The 14,910-nt window shown below is 33.1% G+C and overlaps 1 protein-coding gene across 2 annotated transcripts in view; it reads left to right on the top strand.

The window, feature by feature from the left end:
- Window positions 1–14,910, top strand: part of LOC149775240 (uncharacterized) — a 143,857-nt gene that overhangs the window by 96,872 nt on the left and 32,075 nt on the right. For both annotated transcript variants that reach the window (XM_089944413.1, XM_089944414.1), the window contains exons 8-14: window positions 371–508; window positions 2,947–3,084; window positions 3,803–3,940; window positions 7,083–7,220; window positions 13,089–13,226; window positions 13,811–13,937; window positions 14,427–14,533. In XM_089944413.1, coding sequence (XP_089800539.1) covers window positions 371–508; window positions 2,947–3,084; window positions 3,803–3,940; window positions 7,083–7,220; window positions 13,089–13,226; window positions 13,811–13,937; window positions 14,427–14,533 — 924 coding nt within the window. The remainder of the gene's footprint in view (window positions 1–370; window positions 509–2,946; window positions 3,085–3,802; window positions 3,941–7,082; window positions 7,221–13,088; window positions 13,227–13,810; window positions 13,938–14,426; window positions 14,534–14,910) is intronic.

The following is a 14,910-nucleotide window of genomic DNA, read 5'->3' as shown; positions in this document are numbered from 1 at the left end:
TATACTGACGTAACAAAGTATCCTCAGTATTGCTGAAAATTAAGCTTTCATTCTTCATGACAAGTAATAGATCTAGCAACGTAAAAATCAGTTGGATGATTAATACATTGTTGGCTGGCACTCTTATAACATGGTGACTTAATAGTTTCTCTGAGAGTGGATTTTGCATCACCTGCTATAAGTATAACTTTAATTCCCGTGTTAACAGCAATATGTGTGTAGTTCAAGATCATGTCGTCTTTTGAAATGAATTGATTATGATTGGTAATAGTTCATTGGAATCACATTCTTCGTTTTCATTTTGAGAACAACAACGCATTATTTCTGGATTTTAGCTGCATTAAGTGTAACAAATGACATTCTATTGAAGCGTGTCGTCGAGGTCTTTTTGGAGTAAATTGTGATCGACAGTGCGGAAACTGTGCTGTGGACGGATCATGCAGTATGAATAATGGGACTTGTATATATGGCTGTTTACCTGGGTGGACAAACAACAACTGCAATGTTGGTAAGTAAGAAGTTTAATGTGAAATTTGATTTAAGAGCTATACCTATAGGCATTTTGTTACTTTTCATCTGTTGTTTTTTTTTTTTTGTTTTTTTGTTTTTTTTGGGGGGGGGGGGGGTTTGCACTGATCTGAATGTTAACTAATGCTAACGTTTGTTTGTCCATCTTATTATAAGGTATATATTTTGTCTCAATTCCAATTTTCTGTTTATGTTCATTCATTTACTTATTAAAATTAGTTTCCAGACAATTTTAGCTAAAATAAGAGGCACATCACGAGATATAAGCTTTTTAAATTAACTTTTGACAAGACTAATTTTGTTATAGTAATATCATTTTTCTGACTTTCATTAGCGCGTGTCTTGCATTATGTTTTCTTTGCTCAATTTTCACGTCTGAGATTTCATTTATTTCGCATGTTAAAGTCATCAAAATAAGTCTTCCAAGCGTACATGTGTCTAGATCAATTAACTAAGTAATATTTTCCTGTACTAATACTGCCTTCATAAAACGATTCTTATAAAAACCTAAGACTTTATAGATATCATTTATTTAAGTATACCACGATCATGGATTGGTCGTTCACTTTCATTCCTTCACCATTTTTTCTGTGTTCCTTCTTCTACTGATTTTAATCTCACCAGAGTTAGAGTTGCTGAACAGATATTGACCAAAAGTGATCAATAGGTTCGTGTCATTGAGACCTCGAATGACCTATTATCCATTCAACAACTTTAATATTAATGATGTACTTTGGCAATTGATTGGCGGAGCTTGTTACCTCTTTGTGAATGTAAATATCTGGCCAGATTGGTAAAACATCTTAACAATAGATTTCCTATCTTCCAGACATAGAAATCACGATTACCAGAGATATTAATGAGATATTCTGAGTTCTAAATGGACGAGAATATTACCACTTTTGAAAATGTACATTTGATAAGAAATGTTCAAGGAAATATCAGAATGCAAATGTATATTATCAAGATGTAAGACGAATATATTAAATGGACTAGAATGTTCCTACCTTTGAAGATATGTTGAATATATATATATATATATATATATATATATATATATATATATATATATATATATATATATATGACATAATACATTTTAAACTAAACATTAGTATTTATGTTGATATAATCAAGAAGTAAGATAAATTAGATTATAATAAATATCTGCACATACAAAGAATTAATATGATTGGCTTCGATTCCTTCTACTCTATAGGCTTAATATTTGATGCTACTTTGACAGAAGCTTTACTGACGTTGGCATCATGTAGAATATGCTTGTTACCATTTCATAGGCCGTACATGTCACAGAGGTTTATCTAGCGTGAAATATATTCTTTTTTGCATGACTTCATCGATGGAATTTTGATTTTATACATTTCAAAAAGACCTTAATGTCTTTATATGATCTCAATCATTTACACACAAAGGCTCGGACAAGATAGAAGCTTTTAATGTAGTGTCGTAAATTTGTTAAACAATCGTGAAAAATCTTCTATATGCAGTAGGTACAGATAGTCCAGGGGCATTCGATACTGATGGACATTTATAACACAGTTATGTTGCTTTTACATCTGATTTGCCGAACCTTTTCCTACCTCGGTGAGTGATTTTCTGATAATTTGAAGAAAAAAAATAATTTTGATTTATGATCAATATCTTAGGATGATTTTGGTTACGAACGCAATCTAGTAATATTACTGGAGTTTTGTGTGTTATCAAACTTGATATTTAGACTATGCTATAAAAATGCAAACATTATGTTGATTAAAAAAAAAACATAAAGCGCAAATCAGCATAACGTCTAGTTGACAAAATTAACATCAATACTGATTTTTTGTATTTATTGAAACTTATTGACCGAATATGGTGTGTAAGCTTGAAGCAAAATCGAAATTATTCGATTGGAATTGACGCCTGTATATGAAATGGTACCATATAATATGATTGGCCAAGACTGTTGCCACAATACAGGCAGTATTTCGGTACAGATTGTGCTCAAAATTAGTATGCATGGCTATATCTACAGGTATTAATTAGGATTGTTTATGATCACAAATTAATACCTTTCTAAAGATACATGTGATCTGGGTAGCTGGTTAAATAAAGTGAACAATAAAGTATTCATATCGGAGAACAATTTTATAACATATTCACACTGTACATGAAATGAACATTGTATAAATAGACAAATAAGCAGATTATCGGCAATAATAATATACCCCTGACTATATGGCCATCCATTGGTTTGAACATACAAATAATAAGGCAAAATATTGTATATTGTCTACATTTTTTCTTTCTTTTGAGTTTTAAAATTACTTTCCTTGTTTAACATAGTTCACTGTTCGTACGGGAAAACAATAACTGACTGTTCATTTATATGTTTCCTCAAACGTTTTTTATTTACTTCAGTTTGTCCATTTGGATGGTTTGGACAAAATTGTAGTCAAGCATGCGGTCACTGTATCAATGATTCATCCTGTCATCATGTTAATGGAACTTGCGAAAATGGGTGCTCTCCGGGATATAATGGGTCCTTATGTGACAAAGGTAAATAACTGTAATTAAATGCACATGTCTACCCCAAATTATTGGCTATTTGGCTCTGTTCTACAATAGAATTTACAAAAATCAATACTTCTCTTAGATTAAATATTTTAGTTACTTTGGCCCAAAAAAGAGCGTAATCATTGAACCTCCTTTCATGTATTTGAGCAGTATTCCTACATTTGTTGATTTTGAGTTGTCATACGTCTGCTTGCACCTGTTCACAAACTAGTTCTTTCCCCTACCTTTGAAACAATAAATAGTTGCTGTTTGAAGTATGTAGTCACCTGACACTATGTATAAATTACATATAACAAATGAGTGAGCTCGATCTTCTAACCACCAATGTAAACAATAATCTTGAAAAATTCGATGACGCATTCTAATGATCCAGTCCTCGATCTCTAATCATAGTTTCTAACTTTATCTTAAGGAATGAATGCATTCAAATATGCATCATATGAAATGCTGAAGATAACTAAGAAAGAATGTATTCTAATACGTATGGTGTCAAATGCTGAAGTTAATGAGACCTTAAGATCCCACGCAAATAGTATTGACAGCTGTAGTTTTTGTTTTGTTTGTTTTATGTTTGTCTTAGCCTTTTTATCAGTATTACCCCATTTCCTTTACATATTGCACTGTTTTTACGGAAAATAATAACGGACTGTTTACTCTTGTTTTTCTTCAAACGTCTTCCATTTGCTTCCATTTGCTTCAGTTTGTCCATTGGGATGGTTTGGACAAAACTGTAGTCAAGCATGCGGTCATTGTGTTAATGATTCATCCTGCCATCATGTTAATGGAACTTGCATAAGTGTATGCTCTCCGGGATACAATGGGTCCTTATGTAACACAGGTAAATATGTCATGTCTATCTGCACAAACAGTTCACTATATTGATGCTAATTCACAAACCTCAATCTGATTTCTTAGTGAAAGATATTTGTCAATTATTCTTACATTTATTGATTGCTTGTTGTATTTATTCCGGCGTATGTCAATCCAAATAGTTTGGAATACATTGCGCACAGCTATGTGGTCATAGTGCAGATGATCCAGTTTGTTATCATGTCAATGCAATGTGCTACAGCTTAAACGGAAATAATACGTATTACTGGTAAATATATGATAAATGTCTAAAATCAGAACTAGTTTAATTTTAAATATAACCTGTACATGTTAATAATGTAGTTATCTTCTTCATACGTGAAAATATATATATATATATATATATATATATATATATATGCGGTCGCTGTGTCAATGATTCATCCTGTCATCATGTTAATGGAACTTGCGAAAATAGGCGCTCTCCAGATATAACGGGTCCTTATGTAACACAGGTAAATAAAAGTGATTTAATCGATATGAGCTATAACTGCAACAACTTTAAAGCTAATATAAGAAGCTCAATCAAAAGGATATACGATTAGCTGCACCGACAAATATTAATCGTCCTCCAAAAGTATTTACCCATATGCTCCTCCGTTTGTTTTCTTTAGGAAAACAAAATTTAAACATATAAATACATCTCATTAGGTATTTAATTTCCTTCCAGTCACACAAGTAAAGCGCGTGATCACTGTACCTTCGACGATACCACATTTCTTAGTGAGAAACACTTGTCGAGCATTCCTACATTTATTAATTTTATGTTGCCATAACTCTGCAATATGCCCATCGAAATAGTTTGGGTTATTTTGTGTTCTGCTATGTGGCCATTGCGCAGTTGATTCAGCTAATTTTCATGTCAATGAAATGTGTATGAACGGATTTGTTACAGGTTACAAGGGGACAGTGTGTAAGACTAGTAACTGTCAACACATGTATAGAGTTAGAGCTAGTTTATTATAAATGTAACTTGTACCTGTTTAGAAAGTAGTTCACTCATTCATTTTTGAAACAATATGTAGTTGTTGTCTGATGTACGTAGACATCTGATTATATTGAGAAATGACATACAACACATGAGGGAATTCCATCTACTTCCTTCATTGTAATCAATAATCTTGATCAAGGCGATGGTTCTCTCAATATAACTAGTTCCTTGATCACTGCCAATAATGATATCGTTTAAGGGACGAACGCATTCTAACATGGGTGTTGTGAAGTGCTGATGATAATGAGACTTTGAGGTCCCGAACACATCTTATTTTATATTTGTCTTTGCCATTTTATAATGTTAGCAGTATTTTGTATATTTCGCTTATAGATAAACTAAAACTATAATTGACTCTAAACTCTTGTTTTTCTTCAAACACCTCGAATTCACCTCAGTTTGTCCATTGGGATGGTTTGGACAAAACTATAATGAAACATGCGGTCACTGTGTCAATGGTTCATCCTGTCATGATGTAAATGGAACTTGCACAAATGGAAGTTCTCCGGGATAGAATGGTTTCCTTTGAAGCTCAGTCAAATAACAGCAAACAAATGCAAATAAACTCGGAGAACATCCTATTGTGCAAGTTCCATTTACATGATGACAGGATGAACCATTGACACAGTGACCGCATGTTTCATTATAGTTTAATCGTCCTCCACAATTATTTACCACAAATGCTTCGCCAATTGTTTCTTTCGAGCAAGAATATTCATAAAAATGAATTATTCTCATATAGTACGTATTTTATTTCCTTTCTGCTTACGAAACAAAGCATTTATTGAATGTATGCTCATGTTTGCTCTTCAAACGCCTCGTATTCACTTCAGTTTGTCAATTTGGATGATTTTGACAATAATGTAGTCGTGCATGCGGTCACTGTGTCAATGATTTGTCCTATCATCTTATCAATGGGACTTGCAAAATGGGTACTCTCCGGAATACAAAGGGTCCTTTTGTAACATACGTAATTAACAAATTAATGATAATGAGCTATAACTGCAGTTACATTGCAGCTAATGTATAAAAACCAATTAAAAGGATACACGATTAACGGATTACTCAATCGCCAACAAAAAATATTCATCCTCTAAAAATATTTACCCCAAACGTTTTGCTAATCCTTGATTTTAACCGTAAGCCTAATCATTGTACATTCCGTCATACTACATTTCTCAATGAATGATTTTGCCGAGTATTCGTACATTTATTGATTTTGTGTTGTCGTAACTCTGATTGCACAGGTTTACAAAGTAGTTCTCTCCCGCATCTTTGTAACAATATATACTTACTTTCTTATGTACGTAGTGATCTGGCTTTATTTAGAAATGACACGTAACCGTGGAGGGAGCTCGATCTATGCACTTTCATTGTAAAAATTACTTTGCATCAATAAGTTGGCGCTCTCAGTAACATCATTTCTTCGATCACTGCTACTGGTAACGTTTACTTCAGAACGAAAGCATTGTAATACAGGTCTTGCAATGGGCTGAAGCTAATGAGACACTGAAGTCCCGCACAAATAGTACTCACAGGTGCAGTTATTTTATTATTTGTTTTATGTTTGTCTTTGCCGATTTTATAAGCTTAAAACTCTTTTTCTCACATATTTTGCATTTCTTACGTAAAAACAATAACTGACTTTATAATCATGTCGTTCATATATGGCTGCTTTTTTAAGTATGTAGTCATCTGACTTTATGTATAAATGACATATAACAAATAAGGGATCTCGATCTTCTTACAAGCATTGTATACTGAAACTGATCCATTCGATGACGATTTCTAATGATCCAGTTTATCGATCTCTAATTCTAATTCTAATTTTATTTTAAGGAATCATTACATGCAAAAATGCGTCCTATAAAGTGCTGAAGATAAATAGGAAAAAATATTATTCTAATACGGGTTGTGTAAAAATGCTGAGGTCAATGAAATCTTCAGATCCCCCGCAAATAGTATTGACAGTTGTAGTTATTGTTTTGTTTGTTTTATGTTTGGCTTAGCTTCTTTTATCAGTATAACCCTCTTTGTTTTACATATTTCACTATTTTTACGGAACATAATATCGGACTGTTGACACCTCGACTCTTGCAACGTCTTGTATTTACTTCAGTTTGTCCATTTGGATGGTTTGGACAAAATTGTAGTCAAGCATGCGGTCACTGTATCAACGAATCATCCTGCCATCATGTTAATGGAACTTGCACAAACGGGTGCTCTCCAGGATACAATGCGTCTTTATGTGACACAGGTAAATACGTTATTCAATGCATATGACCTCTAACTACAGTAACAATAAAGCTAATATACGAACCTCAATTAGAAAGATGTACGATTACCTGATGGGTCACTCACCAACAAATAGTAATCGTCCTCCACAAATATTTACCCAAATTCTTGTCGTTTTGTCTCTTTTCGACAATAAAATGTACAGAAATCAATAATTCTCATAGGTTGTGTATTTTTTTTTTTTTGGCACATAAATAAAGAGCCTGGTCATTGTACATTATTTGATCAAAGAATTCTTAGTGAAATCCATTAGACCAGTATTCCTACATTTGTTGATTTTGTGTTGTCATATGTCTGCTTGCACCTGTTGACAAAGTAGTTCTCTCCCTCACCTTTGAAACAATATATAGTTACTGTTTGAAGTATGTAGCCATCTGATGTTATGTATAAATAACATATAACAAATAATGGAGCTAGATTTTCTTCCCACCGCTGGTAAACACTAATCTTGATCTATTCGATAACGCTGTCTAATGATCCAGTTTCTTGATCTCTAATTATAATTATAACTTTATCCTAAGGAATGAAAGTATTTAGACATGCGTCATATAACTTGCTGAAGTTAGCTAAGAAAGAATGCATTCTAATTTTGTTTGTGTAAAATGCTGAAGTTGATGAGACGTTAAGGTCACGCACAAGTAGTGCTGACAGTTGTAGTTATTTTTGTTTGTTTTATAGCTGATTTTGCCTTCTTACAATTGTAACTCTCTTTCTTTCACATATTTCACTGTTTTACGGCAAGCAATAGCTTTTCTTACTCTTGTTTTTCTTCAAATGTCTTGCCTTCACTTTACTTTGTCTATTGTAATGGTTTGGACAAAACTGTAGTCAAGAATGTGGTTATTGTGTCAATGATTCATTCTGTCATCCCGTTAATGGAACGTGCGCAGATGGGTGTTCTCCAGGATACAATGGGTCTCTATGCAACACAGGTAAATAACAGTAATTTAATGCAAATTAATCTAATTGTAAATCTTCCCGTTGTGTATTACAGGCGATGGACAAATCTCAAGTACAATGGGTAGAATAATCTGATTGGTCCCTCTACAACGAATAGCCTTCGTCTTCAGTTTTAAAATATCCAAAATAATATTTCTTGATTAGCACACAATATAGAGTTTATTTCCCTTCTACGACATAAATACTGAACGCAGTAAAATTTCTGCAGTATGTTCATCTAATTACAAGACCAATTTGAGTTTATCTCTGAATAGTTCAGCTCATCTTATCAATGCTCCTTTCAAATGAATTATTCTCACCAAAGTGTAACAAAATAATAAGAATTGTGTTTAACTCTCTTAACCTTGGAAACCAACTAAATCGCTATTGTATTTGCTTTTTCTGTCGAAGTAAGTCCGACAAATGATCTCGTTTCAGCTTGTACCTTAGACTTGTAATCTGCCTCTTTAGGGAATATTTTTTAGAACAATCATCTTTGTGCAAGACATGATATGTTTCGTGCAGGACAGGCAATGTGCTGAATTCAAATATGACAATTATAACAACTGATTGGCTACTGTGTCCAAGATATTTAAGTTGTTACATTTTACATCTATGTATATTGTGTATATAGTAGAGTTTTACTCATAAATCGTAAACATGTCTTTTCAAGTGTTTATAATTGCTTTACATGATAATACTTATCCTGTCCTGTTTATGTAACACTAAAAAGCAGCAAAAGGGTTTTATAAATAGAATGTATTATGAAACAAAAGGAAAAAATCTTTTATGTATATATAAGTACATATTTTCGTCATTATTCAGTGTCTTCTCGGCACTTCTTGGCTTGTCTCTTGTATTCATTAAATGAAGCATATCTTGTCACTGTCCATCAATAGTCTGCAACATTGGCGAGCTCCATATGACCTGATAGCGTGTCTCCATTGTTTCAATGTCCTGGTGAAATTACTTGTAGTGATCGTTACTCACCCACTCCACAGTTGGGTGGAAAAAATCTATCTTTAGTGACTTGTTGCAACCATGGCTTTTGTATACCTTGAGGAGGTTTTCCACCAACGTCCTGTGGGTGTCTGCCTTGTTTTGTCTAAGTAAATATGTTGCCACTAAATGTTTTTATCGGTAACCTCTTTTGGGTATATTTATCGCGAGAAAATGCGTAGAAAAAAAATGACTTTTCAGAAAGTTTGCGGTCACTTCAATCATGTATTTTATAAAGTGCATTTCATTGCACAAACTAACAAACTAGTTTCGCTTTTTGACACTTTAGCATTAATGTCTACGAAAATTGCTTTAGCTGTCTTATCCCAACAGACTGAGAGAATTTGTTTTCTTTTGACAGCTTGTTTAGATCAACTGCTGGTAGCTATAGCAAAGTTAGGAACAGGCAGAAAAGAGTCACGGACAATGCGTGGAATTTAATAATATTTAATCTTACCTGTGTCCTAGCAAAATGTAAACAAAATTTGAGTAACCAGGATGGTTTCACTATCTAATAATGATAATAACAATAACTATCGTCACCATCATTGTGTAACTATTTATGATTCTGACAAATATTGTAACATTAATTAGTCTACATATAAATAATCAAAGAATATGATGTGTGATTTTAGTATATATATATATATATATATATATATATATATATATATATATATATATATATATATATATATATATATATATATATATATATATATATAATTATTATTATTACTATTACGCCTTGGCATATTTTATGCGTGTGCATGAGATGTTGCTAAGTTGTGATAACTTGTAGGTCGACCCCATAAGTTGCATGTATCGCAATAAAATATGTTTAATCCATAAGTGCCCCAAAAATAGAAAAAGTAACGTTATTTACACAATATTTATAATGTTCGCTATGCATATTACCAAAAATCCGAGCAACGAATTTAGACTAATTGAAAAAGTATTCCTAGTAGCTGATGTAATGTAGAAATCTCCAAATAATTTGATAAAGTTCAAAGTGGTTGTAGCCTGAAAACTACGCAACCAGAGAGATGTAAATTTCTTAAATTTAAAATCAGTTATTGTTCAAACAATGAACAGATACAATGGTGACATAACCATTTATTGGAATTATTTGGATGTAATATCTTATGACAATATGAGATTTGTTACTCACACGGGTAAAACTAAATGGTAGCTTTATTGACAAGACAAAAACGTTAATTTAACTACCATGCGTCTCTTGGATCATGATTCTGTTTTAAGTTAGATCTTCACTCACTCATATTTTAATTATTTTTCATTTCAATATGAAGAACTCATTCTATATTCGTGGTATTAACTGAAGAAAAGAGGTACATGGATTGTGTCTACAATATTAGTTTACTCCTGATTATAACGAAATAGTTATTAGTTACTAGTATTTATATTCGTAGGCATAATGTACATTTACTCAGCAAGTGTTTTCTTCCGATGCAGTAATTGCATTGTTTACAAAGTCCCAAAATTAAATATTATGACACACTCATGCAACGATCATGAATTTATAACGTCTCCAAACTGCATCTGTCATGATATTCGATCTCTTAGATAGGAAAAGGTTTGTTTCTGAAGTTCTTTACAATAATCTAAGTAGACAAGAAGCACTAGTTTAAAGTGAAAATATACACCTCACTGTTACTATTTTCCGTACGTTTATGTTGGTAAATGATTAAATTAGATATGTATGCACAAACTTGTCTGATAAGCAGTTAGTCCACTTTTACGTCTGGTAATTTAATTCCAATATATGTCTTTAACTTTACACCTAGAAATGCTCCTGCAAATTAGTAGTTATTCTATTAATTTGGCAATGGTCAGTTTCTCCATCTGCTACTTGCACAATGCCATTAATGTTAATAAAATGTGGCTCTCTTGCATCGGGAGCTATATTCAACTTGATAATCAATTAAACCAGCCACATTGTCCAGTGTCGTTTCTGGTTGCATCCACAGAGATGGTCGGTGACTTATTTCTTGACGATATATTGTCTAATTTTGTCCATGCTAAAGGTCTATTAATTCTTTAAATATGTCTATCTAGGTCTCCCTGAATACTTTCCCAAGAGCAAAGCATCTTATCTCTGAAATGTCTTTCAGTTCAAAATACCAGCTGAAAGGCTGTATCAACCACAATATGTTTCACTAATAATATTACACAAATCTTGACATGGTTTCTGAAGCAGGCGATACGCGTCGCACTTTAATGTTCCAAGTTTTATATTTTTCAGTGAACAGATATAGATAACAGGTGGATTGCGATGGCATCAAAATCGCTTCACTCAAAAAGCGTAGTCTTACTCTGACTCTTTGTGATAGTCTGACAGCCAAACAACTTTTGCCATCTCAACCCTCCCCCATTTATATTTGTTTACTCTATTTATCAAGTTAACTCTATTCATATGTTGTTTTTTATTCAGAGAAGATGTGTCTCATTGGAAATGCATATTGAAAGGTAACTTCAGATCGTCCATTTTGAATTCCTTATGTTTGTCTTGCGTGTCTGTGACAATGGTGACATCGCTAACAGCAAAAACCTGTTAAAGTTAATATCCAAACAAGTGCTGAGCAAACAATGTCATTTGTATTTTTGCATGACAGCTGGCCTATTGAAGAATTTGCTAGTTAACGCCTCTTATCATAATTTCAAATGAGCTCCTCGCATTGGCTTTATTTTGTGTCGCTTTGCGCGAGCTGCCAAAATCCTTTCCTCGCATATAATCATCCTTGTCGGTTTTGGTAACTACGTCGCAAAGCGTTTTACGATACTATCTTCAAGATATTGCAAATAATAATAACCACTGGTAGCATTCGGTTTATTGTTCACTCATGCGCGGCGCACAGTATATGATCTGAATTGCGCAATAATTTGTGAATCACGCAAACAGCAGTATCAAACAATCCCACGATACTCAAAAGAATTTCTTTATTTATACATGGATTTTATTTTTTTTTCCATCCTCAATAAGTATCTAATCAGCCTAATCAGAACGTTTATATTCGAGCATGTATCTGAGCTGGGGGGTGGCATAAGACAATAAGCTTGTATGAACTCTTGGCATTAATTTTTCTCTAAACTTACCCTACGTATGAATTTGACCTCTCTCTTGAGAGCTTGTTGATACTACTACTCTCTTAGTATAGAGTCCATTGTTTTGTTGTTGTTGTTTTTTTGTATTCGGAGCCTACTATCACTCCTTTTGCCGTCATTAGTCTTGAAAAGTGGAATTATGTGCCAAATATATATTTTGTATTACATGTTTCTGTATCCAGCACTGGATGGGAAATGCCTTTTCTCTTTTACTCATTGCTATTCTTAGGAAGATGACCCTTTGTTGCAGAGAAGGTACAGCTCGAGCCACAATATTTATTCATAGTTGAATGCTGCTTATCTGTCACAGTAATCGTTGCCTTACAAAACACTAACGCCTTGCGCAAGGGCTAAAGTATCTGTCGCACCTTCCTGAGACATTTCCTTTTATAAATCTATTCTTCAATCGTCAGCATCTGTAATTATATATATTATTGCAATTCTAAACAGGACAGAATCCAACACTGACAACTGTCTAAAGTATTTTAAGTGAAAAAGTGTCAGTCTTTCTCCTGGTAATTACGATATTTACAGTCCCTTTCCTGTAATATGTGGAGAAAAAGTATCACCTGTAACCTTTAACAGCTGATGAAAAGATTCTGATCTTTAACGCTCATATACAAGATGGACAATGAAGACTGCAGAGGAAAAATTGCACATGGAATGGATGACTTGATATTACTAAGCAGCGAATTGTAACTATCTGCACTCCGACTAAACTCGATTACGTGACTATTGCATTATTACCAGATGTTTCATACCCTTACAGAATGCCTTCATGGTTTTTATGGAACGAACTGCACAGAAAAATGTGGAGTTTGTTTTAATGGTACCTACTGTGATCATATCAATGGAACCTGCAAAACTGGATGTGCAAGTGGTTACACAAGCGACCTTTGCAAAATCGGTAAGCTTACTTTTCATCCGTCAACGATATTTTGATTGCCTGACACTTCATTCTTGAAGAGTTAATTTGTACTAGATGTACTGCTTTTCTCCTTTGAACAATTTAAAATAAAAATGTACATGTATTACATTACCTTCGTCAATTTCTAAGCATCATATATGATAATTAATGAATATCACTTCTCCCATTTTAATGATATTAAAAATGCGCATAACAGTTACATGAATATCAATTAGCCTTTATCAGTTATCAATAGTGTTGGGTGCTAAAACTATTAACACCTAGACTGTTGCTTTCTCAAATCTTCATCGATAATTTTTTCATTGACTAATTCGACATGCTAGCTTATATAGATGGTGAATGTATTATAGCTACAAAATTAATGTCTATAAAACCTGAATCACATCATTTCAGTTATCATGGGGGTTTCACATTTATTTTGTCTTCACTAATCCCTTCTGCGAACAATTATTGTTTGCTTACATTTATTCTAGAAATAAAGTCATACATTTAAAGTTGTTGCAACGCAACGATCCATAGAATTATGCTTACATTTTCATTGAAATAAACTCATAAATTTAAAGCTGTTGAAGAGCAACGCTCCATTGAAGAAACGAAAAGCTCGGTTACTGGTGCTGCTGTTGGAGGTGCCCTTGGTGCGATTATCTTTACATCAATTGTTGTAGGGGTAATGGTATTTTGGAGAAGAAGGTAAGGCTAATCGAAACGTACATACGTACAAATACATCCATCCATCCACCCATCAATGCATCCATGCACACACATAGAGACACCACCACCCCGCATATATATATATATATATATATATATATATATAGAGAGAGAGAGAGAGAGAGAGAGAGAGAGAGAGATAGGTAACAAGACATTTATATATGTAATATGTGTGTATATGTATTGACATGGATACAGATGTAGAGGTATATGTGCATCCAAATTACACATCATGCCATTTTTACATAACTTGATAGTTATTTTCATACTTTCCTCATCTTGCAGCTGGTATGAATGTATCTACGTCTGCATTTAATAATCCTTTCGAAGATTTAAAACTGTTTAATCTTGTGTATATAAAAGATCGAGAATTTGCACACATATTGGTACTATTAACTTTGATAATGTTTGTCACAAAATTGCTTCAGTTCAATTATTTGTTTTCCTAATCTCGCATCTGTGTTAAAGACGTCCATCATCTAAGAAACTGAATGACAATATCATACCTGCAAAGGGAACCGTGGCAAAACACGACGTTTCAAACACATACGAAAATATATCTGCATTTAACCAAGGTAAGACCTTTAATGAACTGGGTCTAGCAACGCGTTATATCAATGTATGTTCATTACATCTTGTCTCTCGTTGACATTTTATGATTTTCAAATGAACTGAGCTTTTTGAAGTGGCATTACTATTTTGAGCAGAGAATCAACTTGAAATAGAATAAAGATAATAATTTATTTTCATGAAAACATCGTTTTATTTCCCTTCGTTTCCTAATATAGCACGATAAGTCATTTTATGTATGTCTTTCCAAGACTGGTATAACTTACTTTAATACAACCGACCTTTATTTTGTATAACATTTTGTTATCAGTGGCTTGTTATAAACATTGCAAATTTAAATTGCTAATATGTAAGGATATTTATAATTTAATATGCATATTAC

This window comes from Sinohyriopsis cumingii, chromosome 19 (assembly GCF_028554795.1).
Source record: "Sinohyriopsis cumingii isolate HCF-2022 chromosome 19, ASM2855479v2, whole genome shotgun sequence".
In the NCBI taxonomy this organism is placed as follows: domain Eukaryota; kingdom Metazoa; phylum Mollusca; class Bivalvia; order Unionida; family Unionidae; genus Sinohyriopsis; species Sinohyriopsis cumingii.
Note: the sequence above shows the minus strand (reverse complement) of the source record. Positions and strands in the feature narration are given on the sequence as shown.